We start from the raw sequence: 22,674 nt of genomic DNA, 5'->3' as shown, positions 1-22,674 counted from the left end.
AAGGAAGGAAAATGTCTTGTAAAGACATCCAACCACTTAGCCTACACGATTATTAAAGACAGCAAACTGCAGAAGCAGAATGCTGACATCAGAGTGTGAAAATCAATTATTCATGCTTGCCATTCTAAAGCTCTGCTTTGGGAGCTGTTTTTGAAAGTGGTGACGCACAACGCGGATGGCGTTCCACCGCTTTTGTGTCAGCAGGCTCTGATCTGAGTGGCTGCGCGTTTGCTTATTCTTAGAAAGAGGTCAAGTTGGTACATAGTCTGTGTGCAGATCTGTCACACACCTACCTGGGTGCCCTGAATGTCTGTGCGGACTGAGTTGCATATCAGATGCAGCTTTAAAAGCAGATCTATGTCTGCTGTGACGGAAAAGAGAGTCTGAATCTGTTCTACAGCAGGTTAGCGTGGCTGTTTGCCTGAGTGTGATGGTGTAAATATGAAAAAACCTTCGGGTATTTCCTGAGCACAGAATGGTACATGTGCCCCTCTCTGTTGTATATTTATCATTTTTTTGTTTTTCTTTGTCAGTTTAACAAATTTTTTTAAAACTGGGTACCTGTGAAACTGAACCAAGCTTTCCTTTCTCAGTTTGTTCTGTGGGCTTGCTGCAGTTATCAACACACGCACATCCATACATTCTTTGCAGGTGCAGAGCAATAATTTGCACAAAAACAGAGTAAAGAAATGCAGCTGCAGCTGTCATGCTGCTGTGAGCTGCTTTTTGGGGCCTGTCTTTTTAAGCGATGGTGCAGTTTTTTGGGATCTCAGCTGCTCATCATGCTGAGAGGACCAACACTGTAGCAAAGCTGTAAAAGCAAGTTGTTTTACTGGAAATGTGTATAAACCTATGTGTGTGCACAAAATGCACCAATAAACCAAAGCAGTATGACTACTGAAAGCGGAAATGAGAGATGCTGATTATTTTTTTACAATGGCACCTGCCTGTGGGAAGCAAAAAAAAAAAGAAATGAATTATGAAACTAGTGTTTGTACAACTGCTCTGTTCTGTGGTGGTCAGGCCTTACCAAAAGTGGTCTAAGAAAGGAAAAATGGGGAACCTGGTAATGGGTGGCCAAGGTTCATTGATGGGTCCAATCCATAAGCTAATGTAGTTCAAATAGCTGAAAACGTTCATGCTGATTGGGACAAAGAGGTGTCATAGTGCATCACAGGTTGCTGCGTATGGAGCTGCTTAACCACATCATGCTGACATGTATGCACCATCAAAAGTGCCTACAGTGGACACAAGAGTATCACAACTGAACTAAAGAGCAATTAAGAAGGTGGCCTGGCACCGAGATGCATTATGGGAAGAAAGAAAGACGGTGGGGGTAGTGTGACGCTTTGAGGTGCTGACTTACACGACTTAAAGGATCTGTTCTCAGATATCACAGCATATCTTCTGAGGTCTACTGGAGTCCAACAGGCCAGAGATATTTTGGCGTGTAAAGTGGACTTAATTAACTCAATATTAGGCAGGTGGTCATGATGTTATGGTAGATTGGTGCTTATTCATTTCTCTGAGGTTTCTCTAAGTTACCATGTGAAATAACAACTGAGCAGGGCTTCAGATGGATATTCTGCAAATGAGCCACTCACACAGTGAGACTAAAGTTATACATTTACCTGTCTTAGCTTTAGCTTTTTTCTTAGTCTTGGTTTCTTCCAAGGGAAAGAAGACTCCCTCTCCACATAATGCCACCACACGTCCATCAGCCAGAGGGATTATGGGTAGATCTCTGAGGTTTTGCAGGATGGACTCTGCCTCTCCGTAGCCATGCTCAATAGCTCGGAAGTTACAAACCAGCAGCCTGGCCAGCTGACGAAGGCCTCCCTCTGGAAGCAAATACTTAGTCAGCTTTACAGAGCAAATGGGGATAATAGGAAGAATAAGAATAATTAGGAGAATGTCAACGGCTTCCAAATAAGCTTTTATGGTTTAACAGTGAACACACATGACAGCAGCACACACTGGAAAGCCCTAAAACCTGTCTGCACACACCTGAATTTATGCCCTCTGCTCTGACCAGCTCCTTTGCCATCTCTGTGGTTACCGTGGTGACATCTGATCCCCTCAGGTATCGGACTCCCAGGTGAGAGAGCAGAGAGGCAGGTGGGGCGGGGCTTAGACCCGGATGGAGATAAGACAGAGACAGATGCCTTTCTAGCTCATCCCCGCCGATCACGTTGCGGATCACAGCGTCCTGACACACGGCCACTTGGGACGGCAGCTTGAACACGACCTTACCATCTGGGAGAGGAACATTTGCAGTTACATGTGGTGGGTTCATATTCTGGCGGGAATCTAAGCTTTTCATTTCCACAACCTGCTGGTGTGAGTAATACCTGAGCTGAGTGTCGGCAGGAAGGCCTCGCCTTTAAGCTTCTGAATAATCTGCCCAGCGACAGGCCTGAAGAAGTCCAACACTTCGTCAGGGAGGGGGACAAACTGCAGGAACAGGCAGAGGCCCTTCAGCCCCCTGAACTCTGGGTGACCCTGAAACACAATGGGATGCACATTACAAAAGACAAACAATGGGCAGATAAGTGTGACTTACAAAGAGGAACACACTCTCTAACTGTAAAGCTGTTATAATCGGCTTTGTTCTTAGACATGTATTCATATTCTGTATTCTTCTAAATAAGCCATGTTCCTATTTTGTACTTTTCCACTCTGCTCATAGTATGCAATGTATGTCCACGAATGGTCCGAGACTTTAAGGTGGCATAACGGGACTGAATAACTGGGTCAGAAAAAGCTTCTCCATCGGGTCAGATAGATCTGGTACATTAGATACATGCCTAAAACAACACACACACACACGTCGTTTATCACATCCAAAGAACATGACGAAGACGGTGGTTGGCCTGCTCATGTCACTAAAAATTGCCCAATTATACTCAGTCGGGTGTAAGTACAACCTCTGTGAGATAAAGGTAAACTTAAATATCAAATGTTTCCAGATATCGGGGCTCGGGCTGACGGATTTCCAGCACTGACATACTTTACCTGTGACCACTAATAAATACTTTGTTTAACTTAAGATGTCTCCAGCTTGTTCTTGGGCTTCCAATGAAAGAATCAGGCTAACAAAGCGCTCTTTCATATTTATCTAATTCAATTCAATTATCATTGCATTAGATTAAACAACTCTCATCTGTTCTGACTATAATTAGCTGTTCATGTAAGAGTTCTTCTGTATTTACCTGCTGCCTTGATTAACTAGGGCTCTACTATTAACCATCATTAAATCCTTCTGTTTAACACCCATGTTGCCAGTTCTTTCCTCTCATTTCTGTTTCTCAAAAGAAACAGTCACTGTCAAACTCCTGTCAATAAAATTCAACCCTTCCACAGTCTCTGCCTGACATTATGAGCATCCTGGGTGATCCCATCCCATTAAGGACACTTTGAAAAACAACATACTTTCGTGTACTCGCAGCTATTATTAGTTATTAATTTAGTAGGAGGTTGTAGGCCAACAGCACAAGAAAAAATAATGTACTTTAAAGTGACTGTGACTGTAGCCTGTCAGCCCCACATTTACATATATCTTATATTTATGAGTAAGAGGTTGCCATCAACTGAAGGGCAGCTTGGTGATTCTGAGGTTGCTTTTCAGGATGAAAAAGCTCTTACAACAGAGCAAAGAAAGTTCAAACATTGCATTTATTTTCCAAACCCACTTTATCATATGAAGGGTCATTTTTTTTCAGGAGAGACGTTTCAGCTCCACGACACGGCCAAAAAACTCTCCAGATCTTAATCAGATTGAACATTTATAGCAGCAATTGAAAAAACATGATCCATGACAAGGCTCCATCCTGCAAAGCTGATCTGTCAACTGCAGTATGAGACAGTTGGAGCCCGACTGATGGAAGCCTTTAATTCATAAAGCCATTAAGTAATTAAAACTCCCATAAAAAAAGCAGGTCTCATAACTGCAGTTATGACTTACAGTGAAGACATCCATAGCCTGGAGGAAGAGCTTTGGTATTTCTGATCGAAGCCACTGGTTCCAGGAGCTGTCCCTGTCGACATCTTCCCGCGAGGAAGGGATGTCAAAGTCACCTAGAGAAGAAATCAATGGCATCAATGAATTATAGAGCTTTTTCTTAAATAACAAACAAACCAACCATGCCTTCTGATGTCTCCATTCTCACCTTGGATGATGAAACGAAAACCAAAACTGCGAAGGGGCAGGTAAGCAAACACTGGCTGCTTCTGAGGCTGGCACACAACATCGCCCTCTGCAACGTCACCGCCAAGCTGGAAAGCCAGAGCGAGCTCGGTCGACTCAACATCTTTGATCTAAAGGGGAAAAACATCAATTACAGAACAGACGCAACAGCTCACAACCCGGCTGACTTCTCAGAGGAGTGACTTTCAGTGACTGTCAAATCTACAGTAAAGCTGCTGTAAAACTGGAACAAACACTTTTCTCTCGCTCTGCTTTGCTCCTTCTCATTTAAATCCAAACAGCAGGTGGCTGCCTCTGGGTAATGGAAGAAGGAAAATAGCCAAAGAAGAAAGAGAAGTGTGGATCAAAAACTGCTGGCTGCCATTTATATTACTGTGTGGAGCAGAACCCCTTGAAAGGGTAGGAACGAATGACAGCTTGTTTCTTAAATCTGAATCAGACATGCGCATCACCTTCTTGGAATGCAGGGTGGTTTTGACCACCAGCCAGCGCTCGACGCCCTCTGTGTGCTCCACCTCAAGCACATTGTGACTGAGGTCTTTGCGAGTCATGCTCACAAGGTGTTTCTCACTCTGACAGGGAAACAGGAAGGGAGAAAGACACAAAAGGTTTTGTTTTCAGGTTGGTGGACATTCATATCTTACAATGACTGCATTGATGTCACCGGCAAACAATGGCACACCTGATTGTAGATGGTGATGGAGCGCAGGCGGTGCAGGAAGAGCAGCAGGGACGGGTGCACGTCGTGAAACAGGTTCCTGGTCTGATGGCTCCCAGAGCGCAGAGGGAGGCAGATTTTGGTGGTCCAGCTGAAAAGAAAAGCACCAGACAAACCATCAACAGGAAAAACTGGAAAAGTTCCTACAAATCCCATTTTCCCAGGAGAAATAAACACACTTTTATTCAACTGCAATGTGTCAGGAGCTACTTGCTTTGGAAATTATGAGCTTTTTTTGTTTTAATGTGTTATCCTGTGTGTCATTCAACACAAATACTGAGTCAACAGCAGGACCAAGAACGTGAAATAAAGCAGTGAAAAGCTGCGGGCTGTAACTTCATGCATTTCCTCATGAACTTTTTTCATAGTTTGGTATGTCTCAGTAGGAAAAGCGCAGATGTAAACAATGATGGATGACTTCCATTTAGCTGCGTCAGAGTGAGGGTCGTGTGATGGTGCACGCTGGCTCCAACCTGTGCCGCTTTATGTCTTTGAGCTGCGTGTTCAGAGGCCTCTCGTTTTCAAGCCAGTGGGGGAGGATGTATCCCATGGGGCCACAGTTCTTGTCGAAGCGCAAGTGGAAGCCATTGGAGTGGATCTCGGGACAGTCCGTAACTTTAAACACTGATTTGAAGCCGATGCCTTTTTGGCCTATACAGAGGAGAACAACCAGGATCATCGACACCATGTTGTTGTTTTTTTAAGTACAAAACTAATAAAGGTTGATATTTAACAACAGTCAGTTGCTTTGCTTCTGATGATGGAACAGATAGATGATTCGCATAATTACCAATGTATCCAAACGTGTGTTTGCCCTTGGTGCTGCGACCCACATCACAGATGGCCTTGATGTTTCCCTCCTGGAAGCCGGCCTCATTGTTGAGGACGGTGATGCAGTCTCTCTCCACAACAAAGGCCAGCGCGGGAACAACACCGGCCTCTGACGGGTAGCTGTTGTCGTCAGCATTCTGAAAAACAGGTTCAATGAAATCTCAGACTTCATTCAAATTCATTGGGGCAAAATCAAAGAGTCTTTTTTTCATTCAGAATCCAGATCTGAGCTGGCTTTTAGCTTTGATAGAATTTCTCACATTTGAAGGAACGTAACATTTGGACGATTCTATCTTTCAGTTGGCACAGAGTGGAATCCATTTTGCTCTCTCCATTTCAACTGATTTGAAAATAATTCATCTGTAAAAGCAGCCACCTGTATGAGCTCCAGGACAAAGTGTGTGTCTTTGCTGTAGAGTTCAGTGGAGAGGCGGTCCAAGCTGCGGCCCAGCCTCTCCTGGTGGACCTGCATCAGCTTCTGGCCCTCTGCGTTCAACTCCACCCCGATGCCAAACTCATTCTTCCTGTCAGGAAAAAACAATCAGCTTTATTTTTTTACTAAATCTGACACTTACCTAGACAAATAATGTTGACAAACCTGATTTCTTCAATTATGGCTTTTTGGAAATGGATTGCGGCCTCTGGCAGGCAGCCAGCAGCATTCTTTTCATCAGCGTCAGACTTTTCGAGCTGTTCGTCACTCTGAGCTCCTTCGGCTTCGCTGCTGAAGTCTGAGGTTTCTCCGTTGTGAAAGGAGGCCAGTTCATAGAGCTCCTCCCCATCCTCCTCCTCCTCGATCTCTACATCGTGTTCACCGTTGACTAGAAAGAAAACAAAAAAATTGGAAAAAGAAGAAAATTGGTACCATCCTTTGTTCACTGGAAGAAATTCTCATCGTGTTTTACATTGCAGTTGACTTGTTTGGTCACCTTGCTGCAGGCTCTGGTTGAGCTGGGAGGAAACAGAGTTGGTGTCCATCATGTCATCTTCAAGGTACTCGTCTTCACTCATATTCAGGCCTGACAGACTGCTGCTCGCAGAATCTATCAAATTGGACTGAAGTCATAGAAATTTGACAAGTTTACCAGTCAAAACGCATGACCATCAAAGTCAATTTAAAGCAGTGTTATTGTTTTCTTCAGGCTGTTGTTTATTATCTTCAGAATGTTTGACACTTTCCAGACATTTTCATGTTCTTTTACGACTTGTATTCTCACCTTGGCCTGAACCACGGGAGCCGTGTATGTGTTACAGTTTTGGCTCTGAGGTGGGTTCAGCTTTTTCTGGTAGTCTTTGACCCAGTCTGTGACGCCCAGGAGGATGCCGAGTCGATGCAGGCAGTTCAGGTGCTTTGGGTCCGACTGAGCCACGGCGATAAGGACCTGTTTAGACTTGGCCTGGCCCAAGACACGGGAGAAAGGCTCCAGGAACACCTGGATGAAACAAAGGCGCCATTTCTGAATCACGGCTGCAACAGAGAAGCACTGTTTGATGTTGATATCCCTTTATGCAAAACCACCAGAGCTTTGGCACAGATAGGGGGAAGTCTGAAGTGACTGAGTCACAGATGGTACGGCAACAGCAACCTGACAACAACCACCTTGTCAGTAGAATGAATTCATGTACCAGAGGTTCCCATTTGTTTGGTCAAGGAGACGTTGTAAAGTGTGTCCGGAAGCTGTTTGCTCCAGAGGAAAGTATCATAATTATACATGCTGAGTATTGACAGTTCAAACTAAATCAGCAGCGGAAGACTCCAGACTAAGTTTTCTCTGCACAGAATGATGTAACACAGCTCCAATTTCAACTTCCTCTTGAGTTCTTAAGCAAAACGAAAACAAGCCTCAACATACAGCATCCTCTCACAAAGAACCACTGAGCTGTAGGATTTGTCTTTAATAAGACATTACATGGGCAACGCAACGTGACTGACCTGCTGTAGGAGAGCCTGGCAGGTTCTGGTGGGGATTCGTGTCAAACAAGCCAGGAGGAAATTGGCCACTCTGCTGTAACACGTGACATCTTCTTCAGCCCGGGAGAGATCTAAGAACACACACCTTACGTTGGTGACGGCACAGTCATGCTGCATTTAAAAAGCATCGATCCAGCTGGACATATTTCCTTGCTGTTTGGAAAAAGGAGCATCGCTACCTTCCACAGCCACAGTTGCAGCCAGAGAGCTCTGCATGTGATTGGCCAGCAGAGCTGTGGGAGCGTTGTCAATCCCATCCGCTATCACCATGGACACAAGGTGGCCAGCTGTGCCAACGGGGTCGAGGGCCACGGCGGCACATGAGAAGTGTTTGTCTCCTGTGTCTGTGGTGATCCTCAGCAGCACACCTGGTGTTACCTCCAACGCTGCCAGGCCTGTATTTGCTGTGATTCAAAAAAATAAATACAAATTTGAATATTAGCCGCACAAAGTCTTATCCCTTCGTCATAAGGTGAGAGTCGGTGGTTCCAGTTAGGATGGCTGTAAATTCTTCATCCTTTGAAAAAAATAAGACCAGGATCAGTCATTACTGCTTGTATTAGAAATCCATAAAGGGTCTATATCGATAAAGCTTTCCCACAACTTTGAAAGGTATTTTACACCATATGTGTGGCACCACCCTGAAGTCCATAAGCCGACAACTTAAAAATACAAAAATGTGTCCAATTATTGCTTAGGAACTGCAAAAAAGAATGAATAAAAAGGGACGAAGTTTCAGGAATAACTACACTCAGTGGATTATTTTCTGCTGCTGGGATAGAGTTGGGGATCATCATCAGCACAAACTTTTATCAGCGACAGCAGGGGTTAGCAGATACACCAGTACACCTCTGTGACTGCTGGACTGAGTCTCTCCCTGCCCTGCTCGGATGAATCCTCAGCGGGACTTGCAGGCCATGAGAATGTAAGAAGCACAATTTAACAATGTTGCTACTCCAGAGCTGGAATGTGGCTGAAATATTCAAAACGTGCAGACTTTGCTTTGATTAAAAGGAGCTCTGTTTGATCTGTTGGTGTGATTCATTTGAGCTGAGCTGATTAAATGCATTGGTTTAACTGCTCATATTTGGCTGAGTTTCCTCAGAACATAGGTTTGCTTTTGCTTTACTCTGATTTTAATGTGAATCATCAAAATCACTCAACCACATCTCAACCCAACAGCTTTGGGAGAATTTGGGATGAATGTGTTGGACAGCACTCATCTTTTGATTCCAGTCACTGCCAAGCTCCTCTGAGGCTGTTGAATGCTACATGGTGTCTGGACATGTAACCGAGACACTGGTTTTTCATTAAGTTTGTCACCTGTGTGAATATAAGCTTTTCAATGCGGCATGTTGCATCTCTTCTAATAACACATCCCGTTAAACTTGAGAAATTTGACATGAAATGAGATGTGACGACCGCACAAAAACACAACGTGGCTGACGCCTACCTGCATTTCTTTCTATGAAATCTTTGAGGGCGCCATGAAGGGGTTTAAAGATCAGCTCCCACTGGCTCCAGTCATTCAAATCTTCCAGCAGAGGGCAGGAGAGCAAGCTGGCCAGCGCCTGACTCTTGGACATGTCACCTAAGCGCCCCACAGACTCATATCCACTTTCAGCGCTGTTCGTGTGAAACATGTGACACACAGAAGGACAGTCAGAATGACAAAGACCTTAAATGGCGGAGGGTTGTAGCAAGTATATTATTTTACCAAATTAATCAAAACTGAGAATCTTCACTTTGTTGCAATGGTCAAAATGGACAGGAATGTTACATTTAAAAGATGCTCTGATCAAAATAAAACACATACCGCAGCTAACTTTTATCTATTCTTTCCTTAGCTTTATGGAAGCGCATCACTAAATCACTTAAGGGAGGTTACTAATATAACCTTGATTTGCTGTGTTTGGCCAGCAGGGCAGATTCATAGTAGACCGGGCTCTGTCCTCCTCCCAGCAGATCTTTTTGCCGTTGGACTAAGCCGGCCAGCATGTGCAGGGTACCGTAGCCCAAGTCACGACTGTCCCGGATCCTGTAGTGGGACCTCAGTGCTGCTTCAATGTGAGAGAGCTGGGGGGGAGATGGCAAGGTGTAAAGTGTTATTTTAGTGCTTTTAGAGTTTTTGTCACGGTGTTAATGCCGATAACTGACTCACTTCATCTGGATCGGTGGAGGTTATGCTGCCGCACTGCTTGATGAATTCAAACACATCCTGTCTGGTGGGTCTGAAACCGCTTCCAGAGACTTCTGTGTTGCTTCCCAGAATCAAAGCAGACCCGAGTGTGTCCTGCAGCAGCTGCACACAACCAGCGAGAGACAGCATGTGAACAGTGTAGGCTGCTATCACTATGGCAACATTGGGAGAGCTTCTAAAGGGTGATGTGATAGTCTCAGATAGAAAATTTCTCACTTATACGAAAACACAAAAATCATAGCTGCACCTGAATGTGCTTCACCAGGAACTCCAGGAAGGTGCCTTGTTCAATAGAAAGGAAATCTTTGACATGGAAGTGTTTGCTCAACTGTCTCTCCAGACTGGCAATGTTGGCCAGAGTGATGGCTGAGTTCTGAGCAGCCAGTTTGTCTTTCAGGAACTGCTTCACTTTGGCTGAGAGGCACAGAGCAGACATATCTGTTATTCACAGCCACCAGAAGATAATATACAATCTAAGCATTCGGATCTGTGCAAAAGTCTTGAGTCATCCCTCATTTCTTCATATTTTGCTTTGGAACAGCCAGACTTTTCTTTATAATCTTTAAGGTGGACTTGAGCAACCATTCTACGGGCTTTCTGAAGGTCTTTCAAAGGCCTTCTTTGGACACTGGCTGCTTTCACTGATTTTCAGTCCAGTTCTTGTACCTGTCTATTTTCAGAGGAATGTGTGACCTATTAATCATTAAAACATAAAAGAGGCTCCTAACTCAAGGCAAGAATCGATGTTTTATTTACACATAACAGACAGCTTAGCAAAGAATCTATTTGAAATTGTATCTTTCGGGGACTGTTATACTACCAGCCTGAAGCCAAGATGCATAATTTGTTCTTCAGTTACATGCATGAAAAATTCCAAGGAGAGTTTGACATAAAATGGTGTTTTTGCACTAACAAGGTGATTCCCAAAGAGCTATTATCCAGAAACATTGCATGTCTCAGCATGGTGTGCACTCTGTCCTTAAAACATTTGAGGAAACTGAACAAGTGGAGGACAAAAGAAGAAGAGTCGGGCCTGAGAGATGCATCTGGACCTTCAGCTGATCCATCTACTGTTCACAGAAGCCTCATCAAGAAGCCATTCTTAAGGAAGGGAAACAGGGAGAAAAGGCTGAGCTATGCCAAATGACACAAGAAGTGGACTGAAAATCAGTGGCAACAAGTCTTATGGAGGGATGAATCCTCCCCAGAGACCGGACCTCCACATCATTGAAGCAGTGTGGGATCATCTGACAGAGAACAGAACAAAAGGCAGCCAACATCCAAAGAAGAGCTTTGGGATGTCCTTCAAGAAGCCTGGAGAACTATTCCTGAAGACTACTTAAAGAAATGACAGAAAGCTTCTCTAAGAGGGTTCAGGCTGTGTTGAAGAATAAAGGAGCTCAGACCAAGACTTTCACTTCAAGCTCATTAGAATAGTTCAAACTCTTCTTTTGCCTCAAATTTATGTTTGCCCGGTTCAATAAATTACTGCGCCTATTTCCTGTCTTTTTCCTATGTGACAAAAGACTTTTGCACAGGACTGTACATGATCAAACAACATAATATGGATGGCAGAAACACTATTTCCTGTATATGAACCTTCACTGGGGGCAGATGTGGGTGCCTTGTCCACGGTTTTCGTTTGTTCTGACGTTTTGGAGGTCTTGTCTCTGAGCACCAGGTCCTGTGGAACAGACAGGGAGCCTCCGCACACAGCAAGCTGAAACAGAGCTTTTGCCAGCCTGTCGTTTGACACCTGTGCCAGGAAGCTCTCGATGTGCTGGATTGGAAGACAAAACAAATCAACCTGCCACTCCCAAAGTAAACACCGACTGCGGCATATTTCACGTGGGCAACCGTGACAGTGGAACGTTGTCACAACAGTCGAATATTTCCCTGGCATAAACTTTAGCTGCTGATATGGCTGATGTGTGTCCTCTGGTATTCATTCTACAAAAATGAAAGGTGTCAAACTTTTACATCCTTGTGCCATATGTGTGTGCACTGGGTCTGTTTTTCAAGTTTCCATCTCAGTGTTAGGTGCAAGAAAATTAACTGATAAACTACTTTAATGAAGAAAATCAGAGGTTGGTCCTAACTTTAACGTGAAGCCAATGCACATCACTTAAATCTGGCTCTTTCTTGCACCTTCTTTAAGGATGAGGAGATGATGGGTGACATTCTGTTAATGAGCTCAGAACTGGAGATCAGCTCATCGCCGACAGGCTTAGTGGAATTAACACCTCACACTTCTTAGCAGCACATTACGGACATGAGAGCAGAGTGTAAGAACCCCTAAGGTGCCAGAGAAAAAAAAGGATAACAATAACAAGAAATGGACACAAGATTCCTAAACTGCTAGTAAGCGAGTTCTTCTTTTGCGTGTGGGCAGGAAACACATTGAACAGACTACATTTATCAGTGTGTGGCACCCACCTTGGCCATCTTAGGGCTGAACACTCCCACTGCGCTTGACAATACTGCCAGCACCACATCGCCCGCCGGCATAGAGGCGTACTTTGTCCTTAGATCCGAGCTGCCTGCAGAGGAGAAGGAACCTGCGCCTTGCACCTGCTCCAAAACGCTCTTCTTGATTTTTCTCAGCCGCTCAAGGGTCTCCTCCTCCAGCTCTTTTTGAATGACCTCTCTGGCCTGCTCCAAGATCATGTGCTCAATACGGCTCACCTTCATTAGGGTCTTTAGTGAACACAAAAGTCAGAGCATTAAATAAGCCTGTAATAACACAGGGTACTTTCGCCGTTAGACCTGCAAAGCTGTTTGCTGTGTGTGGTAAGTGTTCACCAAATAAGGCTTTCGTGCCTCTACTTTTAGACTGTGGTGAAAAGGTACTTGAACGTTAAATATGATTACCTTCCATAATGCACACTCTACAAAGTCAAAAGAGCCGGAGTTGCACCGATCGCACACAGGTACAAAATTAGCAGTGGTGGAAATTTAAAGGGTAAGGGAAAAGGGTGGAATGCTCTCTCCGGGTCGGGAATGAGATCCTTCCCCAAGTGGAGGAGTTCAAGTATCTCGGGGTCTTGTTCACGAGTGAGGGACGAATGGAGCGGGAGATTGACGGGCGGATCGGTGCGGCGTCTGCAGTGCTGCGGGCTCTGCACCGACCCGTCGTGGTGAAGAAGGAGCTGAACCAGAAGGCGAAGCTCTCTATTTACTGGTCAATCTACGTTCCCATCCTCACCTTTGGTCCCGAGCTGTGGGTAGTGACCGAAAGAATCAAATCGCGAATACAAGCAGCCGAAATGGGTTTCCTCCGCAGGGTGTCTGGGCTCTCCCTTAGAGATAGGGTGAGAAGCTCAGTCATCCGGGAGGGGCTCGGAGTAGAACTGCTGCTCCTCCGCATTGAGAGGAGTCAGATGAGGTGGCTCGGGCATCTGGTTAGGATGCCCCCTGGACGCCTCCCTGGGGAGGTGTTCCGGGCACGTCCCACTGGGAGGAGACCCCGGGGAAGACCCAGGACATGTTGGAGAGACTACGTCTCTCGGCTGGCCTGGGAACGCCTCGGGGTCCCCCCGGAAGAGCTGGAGGAAGTGGCCGGGGACAGAGACGTCTGGGTTTCTCTGCTCAAGCTGCTGCCCCCGCGACCCGACCCCCGGATAAGCGGCAGATGATGGATGGATGGATGGAAATTTAAGACATAACAGAAAATCTAGAAAGATGGGCTGCTTAAAATAGAGGGAAATAAACTGGAGTGCAAAGTTGCTTAATGGACAAAACATAAAGTTTGTTTTTAAAATGATACTCCATGAAAAATGTTGATCAATTATCGTATTTTCCGGACTATAAGTCGCACTTTTTTTCATAGTTTGGCTGGTCCTGTGACTTATATACAACTTATATGAAATGAGATAAATACAACCTCAGGTGAACAACACAGTATGCTGTGTCATTCCTTATTCAACAGAAACTAAAACCAGGCGCTCGCACGGGCTGATGTTCAATAGTCAAGCACCCGGCTGATGTTCACCCTCTTAATTCTTGTATAAATGGCTGGCATACTTTGAAAAACCATAACTGAAACACTAATGCTACTAAACTGGGGGATCATCTTTCTTTCCCCTTCTCCTATGTTGAAACTTCACAAGCAAAGAGAGAGAAAAATATATCTCTGTGGACAATAATGTGATGTCTCTTACCCCAATGGGCAGGCCGAAGCTATGTATCCTGATGCCCAGCTCGTAAGGAGATTCACAGTTGTAGTGATCAGCCAGATACTGCAAAAACTCAGCCAGATCCAGCTTTTGTTTGGTCTGCTTCCGCCTGAAAGTGCGAATTTGCTAAACACAGGAAACAGAATATTCCGTCAGGCACACAGTATCTTAAAAGTGTAATTAGCAGAACCTCTAGAAAATCTAACACTATAAATTATTACATTTCTTGATTATTATCAGGAACTAAAAATGTCATCAGTTACTTTTGTTGCTCTTTTTTTTCTTCTTTTCAACTCAGACGAAATGTACCCCTATGATCCAACATGAGTGTGTGTTGGTGTGTTTCTTTGCAGAGCCATCGCACTTTTTGCTTTTATTTTGTCTTGCACCTTTAGGGCAGAGGGTGTGTGGACAGCCAATAAAGTAAAACTGCCTTCACACACACGCGCACACACCCACATTAATGCTCCGTCAGCAGACTACGGACAATTGCAAACACATATACAAAATGTCTCAATATTCTCCACTGAGGTCGAAAGTGACTAAATCTGTCATTTCTTCAAACCCTGTGTTGCATAATGAGACACTACTGCACTGAGTTGTACCTTTAAGATATCTACGGTCTCGACCTGGTGGATATCATCGTCCTTAGTGTTACTGTCAATCTTGAACATGCGGTGTATGAGGGGGAGTTTGCACAGAGGCCCGAGGTTCAGCTCCTCGTAGCGCTTCTTGTCCTTCAGGCCAGCCAGTGACTGGCCGAGCTCATACAGGGTACAGATGGACGTCACTGCCTCAGTGCACTAAGAGAAAGAGGAACAAAGTTCTCAACATTGCAACTTAACACTCAGACAAGAATAAGTCAAGACAAAGAGGTGTGCACCCACCTCTATGAACATGTTGATCTCTCTCATGAGGTACTGAAGGTCTTTTAGAGCTGAGAAGCTCCAGGGGTTCAGCTTTCTTGGGTCCAAAGTGGGAACCAGGACGCACACCCGGGATATCACCTAGATGCAGGTGTGGAGAGCAGTGAAAGGACAAAGGCAACATGAAATACAGTACAATAAATATTAGCGAGGAAGCTTAGATGTTGCGCTGCTTGGCCAACAATTATAAATGCAAAACATCTGAAGTCATATCTGAGTCCCTTTCAGATCACAGTCTTTCTTTCCCTCCACCCATTTTCTCATTTTACTCTTCCTCACTTTTTCTTTGGTAACCAACTCTCCCTCTTCAGCGATTTCTCGTATCGCACTCTCCATCAGACTGTTGATCATGTCCTTATCCATGGCCCTGTTCCTCCTCCTGCCTGTTTGCTCCTCGTCATCTTCTTCCATGGCTTCCACTGCTCGCATGTTCCCTCCATGGACCTCTCGCAGCTGTGCGTGATAAGCTTTCCTAAAGACAGGTGCGCTGGCTTCTCTCTGGTTGGTATCCCTCACTTTGCTCTTCTGCTCTTTGGTCAAGCTCCTGTTGGACCCCAACCCCAGCGCTGGGAACTCAGAATCAGTGAGGAGGTTGGGTCCAGCTGCTAGCCGCTGCTCTCTTTCAGGCTCTCTTGGAAGATTTTGCGCTGCTGTGGGAGAATATGGCAACACACATTTAAATAATGGGTCAAAAACAAAGTTTTTTTTCTTTAAGTATGACACTAAATGTGAGCATGTTTGGCTACCTTCAGTTGTTTGCCACACATTGGTCCTGGGAGTTGCCGCTGGTTCAGATTGATCAGGCAGCTTCTTAGCTTCCCAGTTGTCATACAGAGACATGTACTGACTCAGAGGAAACTGTTCCCTAAACAGCCGAAAATAGCAGGTTTGGAGTTGGTCCATTGATGGAGCAGTCAGCTGGTATCTCTTTAGCACCTGGAAAACATCAGGGAATTTTTACATGCCATGTGGTTTTCTCAAACTAGACCTAAACTATTCTGTTGGGGCACTGGATTGTTTGGCTTTTTCTGATCTCAGAGTCATTCGAATAACATTCAAGTATCAACATAATAAACATCATATTTGGATAAAAGATGCACATAACGCCTCTATACATATGCTGATGTAACTAACCTCCATTATTCTCTGGTACAGCTGCTGTTGAGTCAGTTGCTCAGCTGGTTTGGATGCACTAACGAGTGAGTTACCAGGAATAGATTGAGCGGAGGATGAAGAGTCAAATGGAATCAAAGGGGTGCCGAGAACGTTCCCTCTGGGCTGGATGAGTGGCACCCTGCAAGGGCTGATGGTATCCCACTGTGACACAGGAACAGGAGATGCAGGGCTACAATCCCTACTAAGGGAATCTGGTGTCTGTGGAGTTGCAGGTCTGCTGTCCTCTTTAGCTTTTGTTCCAGCTCTAGGCTGATTTTGAGCCAGGTAAATCTTATGAAACACCACCTCCCCCATCACACCTAGGTCTTTTTCCAAAGATGCTACGAGGCAGGAAATAGTTTTGAACCCCAAATGGCCTAAGGTTAAGTTCTGGTGGTATTTCTGGCTGTAGACAATAGACAATTTCTTCAGAGGAATGCCGTCTGGATGCTCTTTCATCATGGCAACCACTTTTTTCAGAATGTTCCTTTTACTGTCTTCTCGAGACTTTGCCGATGCCCCGGCCATAGCTGCAGCTCCACTTTCAGCTCCAGCAGCAGTCGGAGTTTGAGGACAATGGTCCCTATGAAACACCAGTTTCCCCTCCACAAACAGCTCCTTTCGAGAAGCTACCAGGCTGGCCAAGGAGTCAAAGTGTAAGGCACGGAAAGACAGGTTAGTGTGGTATGTCTGGTTGTAGAACATGGACAATTTTTTCAGTGGGATCCCGGCCGGGTTCTCCTTCACCAAGGCCACCAACTTTTGCAGATCCTCCTCCATCTTGAGTAATGCTAAAAGGGGGAAAACATACCACCATTTATCCTCAAACCCTTTAACTGGACTCTAATCATCTGCAGTGGTGCTTTTACTCTACTTATAGGATGAATAAAGTATTTTTTCAATTTGATTTAATTTAATTTATTAAAATTCTGGAATATGTAACAAGAAAAAAAAAAACATTGGCACCCAACAGCTTTCATGGACACATTTTAGTCAGTACTCTCCTCACGTCGATATGCATGTCAGTATCAACAAATACTGTATTTGCAATATTACATCACAGGGCTCTCTATGGAGGGCTAAAATTGCCAAAATAAAAATAAAGACAAAAATACATAAATGACCTAATAAATAAATGAATGTGCTAGTAAACGCTACTAAAATAGAAATGCATTTTTGCAATAATGAATGTGTAAAATGTGAATCAATATTTCTATTTTAATCTTAAATAATCTGCATTCATTCAGCTTTGTGTCAATATCCTTATTAATTTACTTTGCCCTTTAATTTTCAGCTCATTGAGTTAACCGTTCATATATCTTTTCTTCTATCCATGCGTTTCTTTTCTCTATTTTCTTTCTTAGCATCTTCTCTTTAATTAGTTATTTGTTTGTTCAATTTTTTGCAATGTATTTTTGGTTACAACATTGCAGATTTTCGATTTACAGGTATCTTTTTTTGGATGGTTTCCTCTCCGCCTTTTCACTCAATCCATTTCCCTCCATTTCCATCACTTTTCTGTGTTTTTACCTTTCTGAGTGTGTTCCTGCTTTGTTATGCAAATGAGGGGAGGGGCTTTCCTTCAGTGTGTGTCATGAGCTCTCACCTATTGCTTGATCATCAAGTGCAGAGAACCTATTCAACAAAATGGCAGCAGCAACCACAAAAGCGCAGCCTCGAGCGTACAGTCTTTGTTGATGGTTTGGTTTTGATGAAACAGGATTCCCATAACACTGACAGAGGAAACACATACGGTAAAAATGAATATATGAATAAATCAAGGATAAATCATTAAATGAAAATACCTAAATTAATAAATTAAATTGAAAATTAAATGACAAAGTAAATAAATAGGGGTATTAACACAAAGATAAACAAATACAGTTAAAAATGAACGCAGAAATATAATTTCATCTCACACTTTAAACTTTCATTCCTTATAAAACATTTTTTTTTATTTTAGTAGCATTTATCGGCACATTCATCTATTTATTGAGCTTTTTGTGTTTGCAGTGTGTTTCATTGCAGTCTTCCATAGTTGTCAACACAGCCTTTACCAGACTAAACTGTTACTGTGAAGCACTTTGTTTTGGTCAGGTGTGTTTAAATGTGCTGTATAAGTAAAGGTAACTTGACTTTCTACTCTTAAACTAAGTAGGTAATATAGCATAGCATTAACTAGCACATTAACTAGTAAGATGCATTATTTCCTTTATCAAAAAGGCCCACTCAAATACAACATCATTTCAATAGCTTTTCTTTATGACTACACAAACAAAGCTAATGGTACAACAGCTAATGTTTACACCGACATACACCGACAAGACCGTAAACAGCAGTTATCTTACCTCTTTTTCCAAATGGCAAGATTTGTGGTTCACTTCCTCCAGCTGACTCTACTGTACATAAACCAGAAGCCTTCCTCTTTGTGCTTATATACCCCCTCCCTCCTTTCCTGCTCTCCTACTCTGTTTCACTTTAGGGAGGCTCACAAGAGAAACGAAACCAAAAGCAACTGCCATGTGCATTCAAGTCTATGGCTGACTGTCAAAAGTAATCACAGTCTCATTTTCTTGGAAAGGACTACGCCTAACCACGCAGGTGACAAAAGATCAGATGGAACCACAGAACTGGCAAAACAGCTGGGTGCAGTGGAGCAGGAAACAGCCCGTCCCTCCATCATGTTGGTTTGAAGCACTAACTCATTTAAATCTCTGCTTCTCCGCTCATAACAACATTACTAATGACTCAGTATTTAAAGGGTAAGAATAAGTGGTCTGTGAGTGGATACAAAACGAAACAGAGGGGAAAACAAAAACAAGCGTGAGGGGTGATACTGTGAGAGGGAGGGAGGGAGGGAGGGTAAAGATACTGGCAGCTCTGAGTTTCACATTCCTGGCTTGCCTCAGCTGATTCACCACAGCTGCTCTGTAATAAGCCACGTGACCCGATTTCAGCACTCAGTGGCTCTGTCATTAACAACAAAGAAATAATAATAAAAACAGTACATAAGGAAATGTAACCAGGGTTTTAATGAAGTAATAACAATCAATTACAGTTATGTCAGTGTTTGGAAAGGTGTGTGGATGCCAGTTGAGTCACATGTTACCACATCCAGAACCCAACCTCTTCTGGTAATTTAACCAGAATAACAGGCTGCCATTTTGCATACTACATTCTGCCATGTGTCCTCATATCTACCATTGACTTCTTTGCTCTTTATTAATCTTAGATGAAAGTGCACTTTTGAGCTCCTTCTTGTGTAGATGTCACGTTTGGGATTACATTGCTAAGATGTCAACAAAGCCCATCTACTATTATTAATTATTAAATGAAGGAACTGATAACCTACCTTGAATGAATCAGTTTACTTCTGAGCAGTCCAGTGCATCGTATCGTCTCTGTTCTGACTGCAGGGCTGGAGCTTCAAGCATGGGGGAAAAGCGACATGATGCAAATGATGCATGGTAAAAGCAGAGGAGAGATTGGCTGCTTATTTATCGCAGAGTCGGAACTGATAAGTAAAAAACATTCGAACACAGAGGCATTCTATAACCTGTTGAGCACGTGTGAGTCGCTAAATACTGGCTCGCTGGCCTTGCTTTTTACACGCTGATTCTTCCCACCCAACAGAGTATTAAATGTAGTGCTAACAAATGCAGAAATGTATTATATCCCCACAACTATCTTTATTTTATTCTACTCAAAAACATCTTGCCAAACGAGGGTAAAGTGTTTGCTATGCACCTTTACAAGCGAAATTAATTGACTTTTTCAGTCAAACAGAATTGCAAACCAAGTGGTGGAGGTTTAAAGCAGCTGGACAATAATGTAATTGAAAGAAATCGCGTGCAACTTTCATTATTTGAAATACCCGGGCCATATAAGGAAAGTAGAGCTGGTGAAGAGCAATTACATGCTAATAAGACGTGGGAATTCAGTAGTGGGACCAAACAATTGCACTAACTAAGATACTTTCTATCTACCTGTTATTGTAGCAGCTGCCCTGTTCTGCAGTTTTCGGATCTTGGTGTGTGCCTTGCTTCAAAATCCTCATTGCGTAGAAGAAGATAACCATGGCAACAGGAGCCTTGTATTTTGGCTAGTAGACCTGACATGCTAGCTAACGTTAGCAAATCAATTTTGAGGAACTATAACTTGAATATAACTTCTCAATATTTATATATGTCGTTTATTCATGGGTATTAAGATGACCCGTGTTACAGCACTGGTGCTTTAGAATCTTAATATTTTTGCAATTATTTGCCATTTAAGAAAATAAACTACTTGAATGGTAACGTTTTAACCTGCTCTAGAGCTAGCATGATGATGCATTCGCGTTGCAGAGAAATAGCGTAGTAAATTCGAAGGACTACTGAAGAAAAATTAAATAAATTGTTCATAATGTTCGGTATGAAAAAACATCTAGCTATTTATATAATCTATCCGCTGGTTTTCAACGGCTGTTTTTAACTGTACAAATTAAGTTTCAATTCAAAGGTTTTTAGAGAGATGCATACTGATATATAATCCGACGGATTTTCTTCTTGGTAACTTGAACGTCGCTTTATGGAAACGCAATTGTCTTGTGTTTCCTGAACCTCTTCTGTCTCAAAACGAATGCTACCCTGGTACAAGCCATTTTATTTTCTCAAATACAGTTCTGCGTCAGAACATTTCAGAGTAACTATTTCAGATATTTAATCATTTCTATTGTTGGCTAATAAGTCGTTTTTTACTCCGTGTCAGTTTTGTAATAATAATATTAATACGAGTGTACAAAAGTTAGCAACGAAAGTGTTTGAAAATATGGAACTTACTGCAACATGTATATGTATCGAATACATCGAAAAACTATCATTCCATTATGATACAGAAGTCAAGTTGTAATTACAGATGTAGGTTAGTGCCAGACCTAAAGTCAAGATTTTAAGTAAATGACTTTAATCTTTGAAATATCCCGTTGATGTTGAAGATCTAAAGACATTTAACTAAATACATGACTCTTTGAGTGGCATTCTGATCCACATTTCCAAAGAAGTGTCGAGAGCCATGCGCACACAGTTCAAAGCAGACAACCAGCGTTCATTTTATTTTTATTGTATGTACAGTGGGCATGTGAGACAATACATTTCTGGCTTAATAACATTCAGGTATTATCATTTTATCACAAGACTGAAACATATTTTCTTAATGGCAGTATTTTATGATTGACAGGTGGGCAGTACTTTGCTCTCAAATGCGAGCAATATTTTGAGCTCTCTCCTATGAGTGTTTATACTCATTTTGGATTTCACAAGAATTTGCCAAGACACTCTAAAGTCACACCATGGCACAGAAAACAAAACAAGGTGTATATTGCGTTTGGTTGTATTCCAGCAGATAGCAGCATAGAACAGACCAACATAAACTGTGGTAACAATAAAAAAAAGATAACTCATTCTGTCAACACATTGGCATTAAAATGTTGCATGATGCAGTCATGAAAAGGTGCGTAGCTGATTTTTAAATGAAAGCCAAGGCTTTGGTCTTGGTGTATACCAAAGGGATGAATGTAGTCCTGCTGCTTCGGGAGTCATCTTGCTGCAGATGTTTCCAGACGATCTCCACGGCCTCGGTAGTGAAAAGTGAGGAGATGTCAAATGACCCAATGGTTTCACCTGGATGTTTGATTGTGTTTTGCTCCTTTTCAGTCTTTTCAAACAAAACATTTTCCGACATGCTGAGGGAATTTTAGAAGTAAACGTTTTCTAAATAAAGGTGCATCTTGCAAATGGTTAATGTGTCAAGGTTTTGATTTTGGGTTGATCCTATTGGCTCACTTGACCATTAAATCGATGTCGTTGGATGTTTTGTTACACCCTTGCTCTTCGTCGTCACAGTGTCTGAAATGGGACTGAGACTCCATCCCTCACTGACACTTCATGGATTGTGATGTCGTGGACTCAGTTACAGTTTCGCTCTTTAAAGCCATTCTTTTCCTGTAGGGTAGATGTATCGCACCGGCCGGTTGATAAGGCAGTTATGACTGGAACCTACTTACAGGTGCAAAGTTTAATGGAAACTGACAGTTGCAGCAATAGTAGGATGTAGCTTACACATTTCTTTTAAGTTGTTGCTACAGCATCTTTCATGACTTCCACTGATCTGCAGGTAAAGGCGGAACTTCATATTCACTTATCATGGCAACAGACTACAAGTCAAGGCTTTCTGTGAGTTCATTGAAATGTTCTTCTTGGTTGGAGTATTTCAAAAGATTGAGGTGGAGTTTAAAAATTTTGGGGTAATCTGAAATGCACATAAGGTCAAAAATATATGTGCAGATTTAGACTTTTTGAATGAACCACACTTACAGGGGACATTAGTAAAGTGTGATTGGAAAATCCAACACTTTCCTGCATCTGTTAAGGTCAGGACCTTCTAACAGGGCGACAATGTTGTTCCCACAGCATCAAGGCTTGACAATGAAACAAAAACTAGGAAATGTGAT

General features: G+C 43.0%; 1 protein-coding gene across 1 annotated transcript in view; it reads right to left on the bottom strand.

Annotated features, from left to right (window-relative positions):
* The window catches only part of LOC140278883 (uncharacterized), a 37,954-nt gene extending 19,386 nt beyond the window's left edge, over window positions 1–18,568 (bottom strand). Inside the window, exons 1-29 of the mRNA XM_072373971.1 lie at window positions 18,533–18,568; window positions 17,791–17,917; window positions 16,164–16,975; window positions 15,776–15,965; window positions 15,309–15,679; window positions 14,991–15,110; window positions 14,709–14,906; window positions 14,089–14,229; window positions 12,365–12,625; window positions 11,528–11,708; window positions 10,176–10,342; window positions 9,890–10,030; window positions 9,626–9,804; window positions 9,182–9,354; window positions 7,908–8,132; window positions 7,690–7,799; window positions 6,974–7,189; window positions 6,686–6,812; window positions 6,355–6,577; window positions 6,133–6,280; window positions 5,716–5,893; window positions 5,399–5,576; window positions 4,890–5,016; window positions 4,660–4,779; window positions 4,170–4,317; window positions 3,965–4,077; window positions 2,352–2,502; window positions 2,008–2,256; window positions 1,632–1,841 (exon numbers count right to left, since the gene is read on the bottom strand). Coding sequence (XP_072230072.1) covers window positions 1,632–1,841; window positions 2,008–2,256; window positions 2,352–2,502; window positions 3,965–4,077; window positions 4,170–4,317; window positions 4,660–4,779; window positions 4,890–5,016; window positions 5,399–5,576; window positions 5,716–5,893; window positions 6,133–6,280; window positions 6,355–6,577; window positions 6,686–6,812; window positions 6,974–7,189; window positions 7,690–7,799; window positions 7,908–8,132; window positions 9,182–9,354; window positions 9,626–9,804; window positions 9,890–10,030; window positions 10,176–10,342; window positions 11,528–11,708; window positions 12,365–12,625; window positions 14,089–14,229; window positions 14,709–14,906; window positions 14,991–15,110; window positions 15,309–15,679; window positions 15,776–15,965; window positions 16,164–16,964 — 5,446 coding nt within the window. The 5' untranslated portion in view covers window positions 16,965–16,975; window positions 17,791–17,917; window positions 18,533–18,568. The remainder of the gene's footprint in view (window positions 1–1,631; window positions 1,842–2,007; window positions 2,257–2,351; window positions 2,503–3,964; window positions 4,078–4,169; window positions 4,318–4,659; window positions 4,780–4,889; window positions 5,017–5,398; window positions 5,577–5,715; window positions 5,894–6,132; window positions 6,281–6,354; window positions 6,578–6,685; window positions 6,813–6,973; window positions 7,190–7,689; window positions 7,800–7,907; window positions 8,133–9,181; window positions 9,355–9,625; window positions 9,805–9,889; window positions 10,031–10,175; window positions 10,343–11,527; window positions 11,709–12,364; window positions 12,626–14,088; window positions 14,230–14,708; window positions 14,907–14,990; window positions 15,111–15,308; window positions 15,680–15,775; window positions 15,966–16,163; window positions 16,976–17,790; window positions 17,918–18,532) is intronic.
* Between the last annotated feature and the right edge of the window lie 4,106 nt (window positions 18,569–22,674).

This window comes from Leuresthes tenuis, unplaced genomic scaffold, assembly GCF_036924035.1.
Source record: "Leuresthes tenuis unplaced genomic scaffold, fLeuTen1.0.hap1 SCAF_20, whole genome shotgun sequence".
Classification (NCBI taxonomy): domain Eukaryota; kingdom Metazoa; phylum Chordata; class Actinopteri; order Atheriniformes; family Atherinopsidae; genus Leuresthes; species Leuresthes tenuis.
This window is presented reverse-complemented; position numbering and strand designations above follow the sequence as displayed.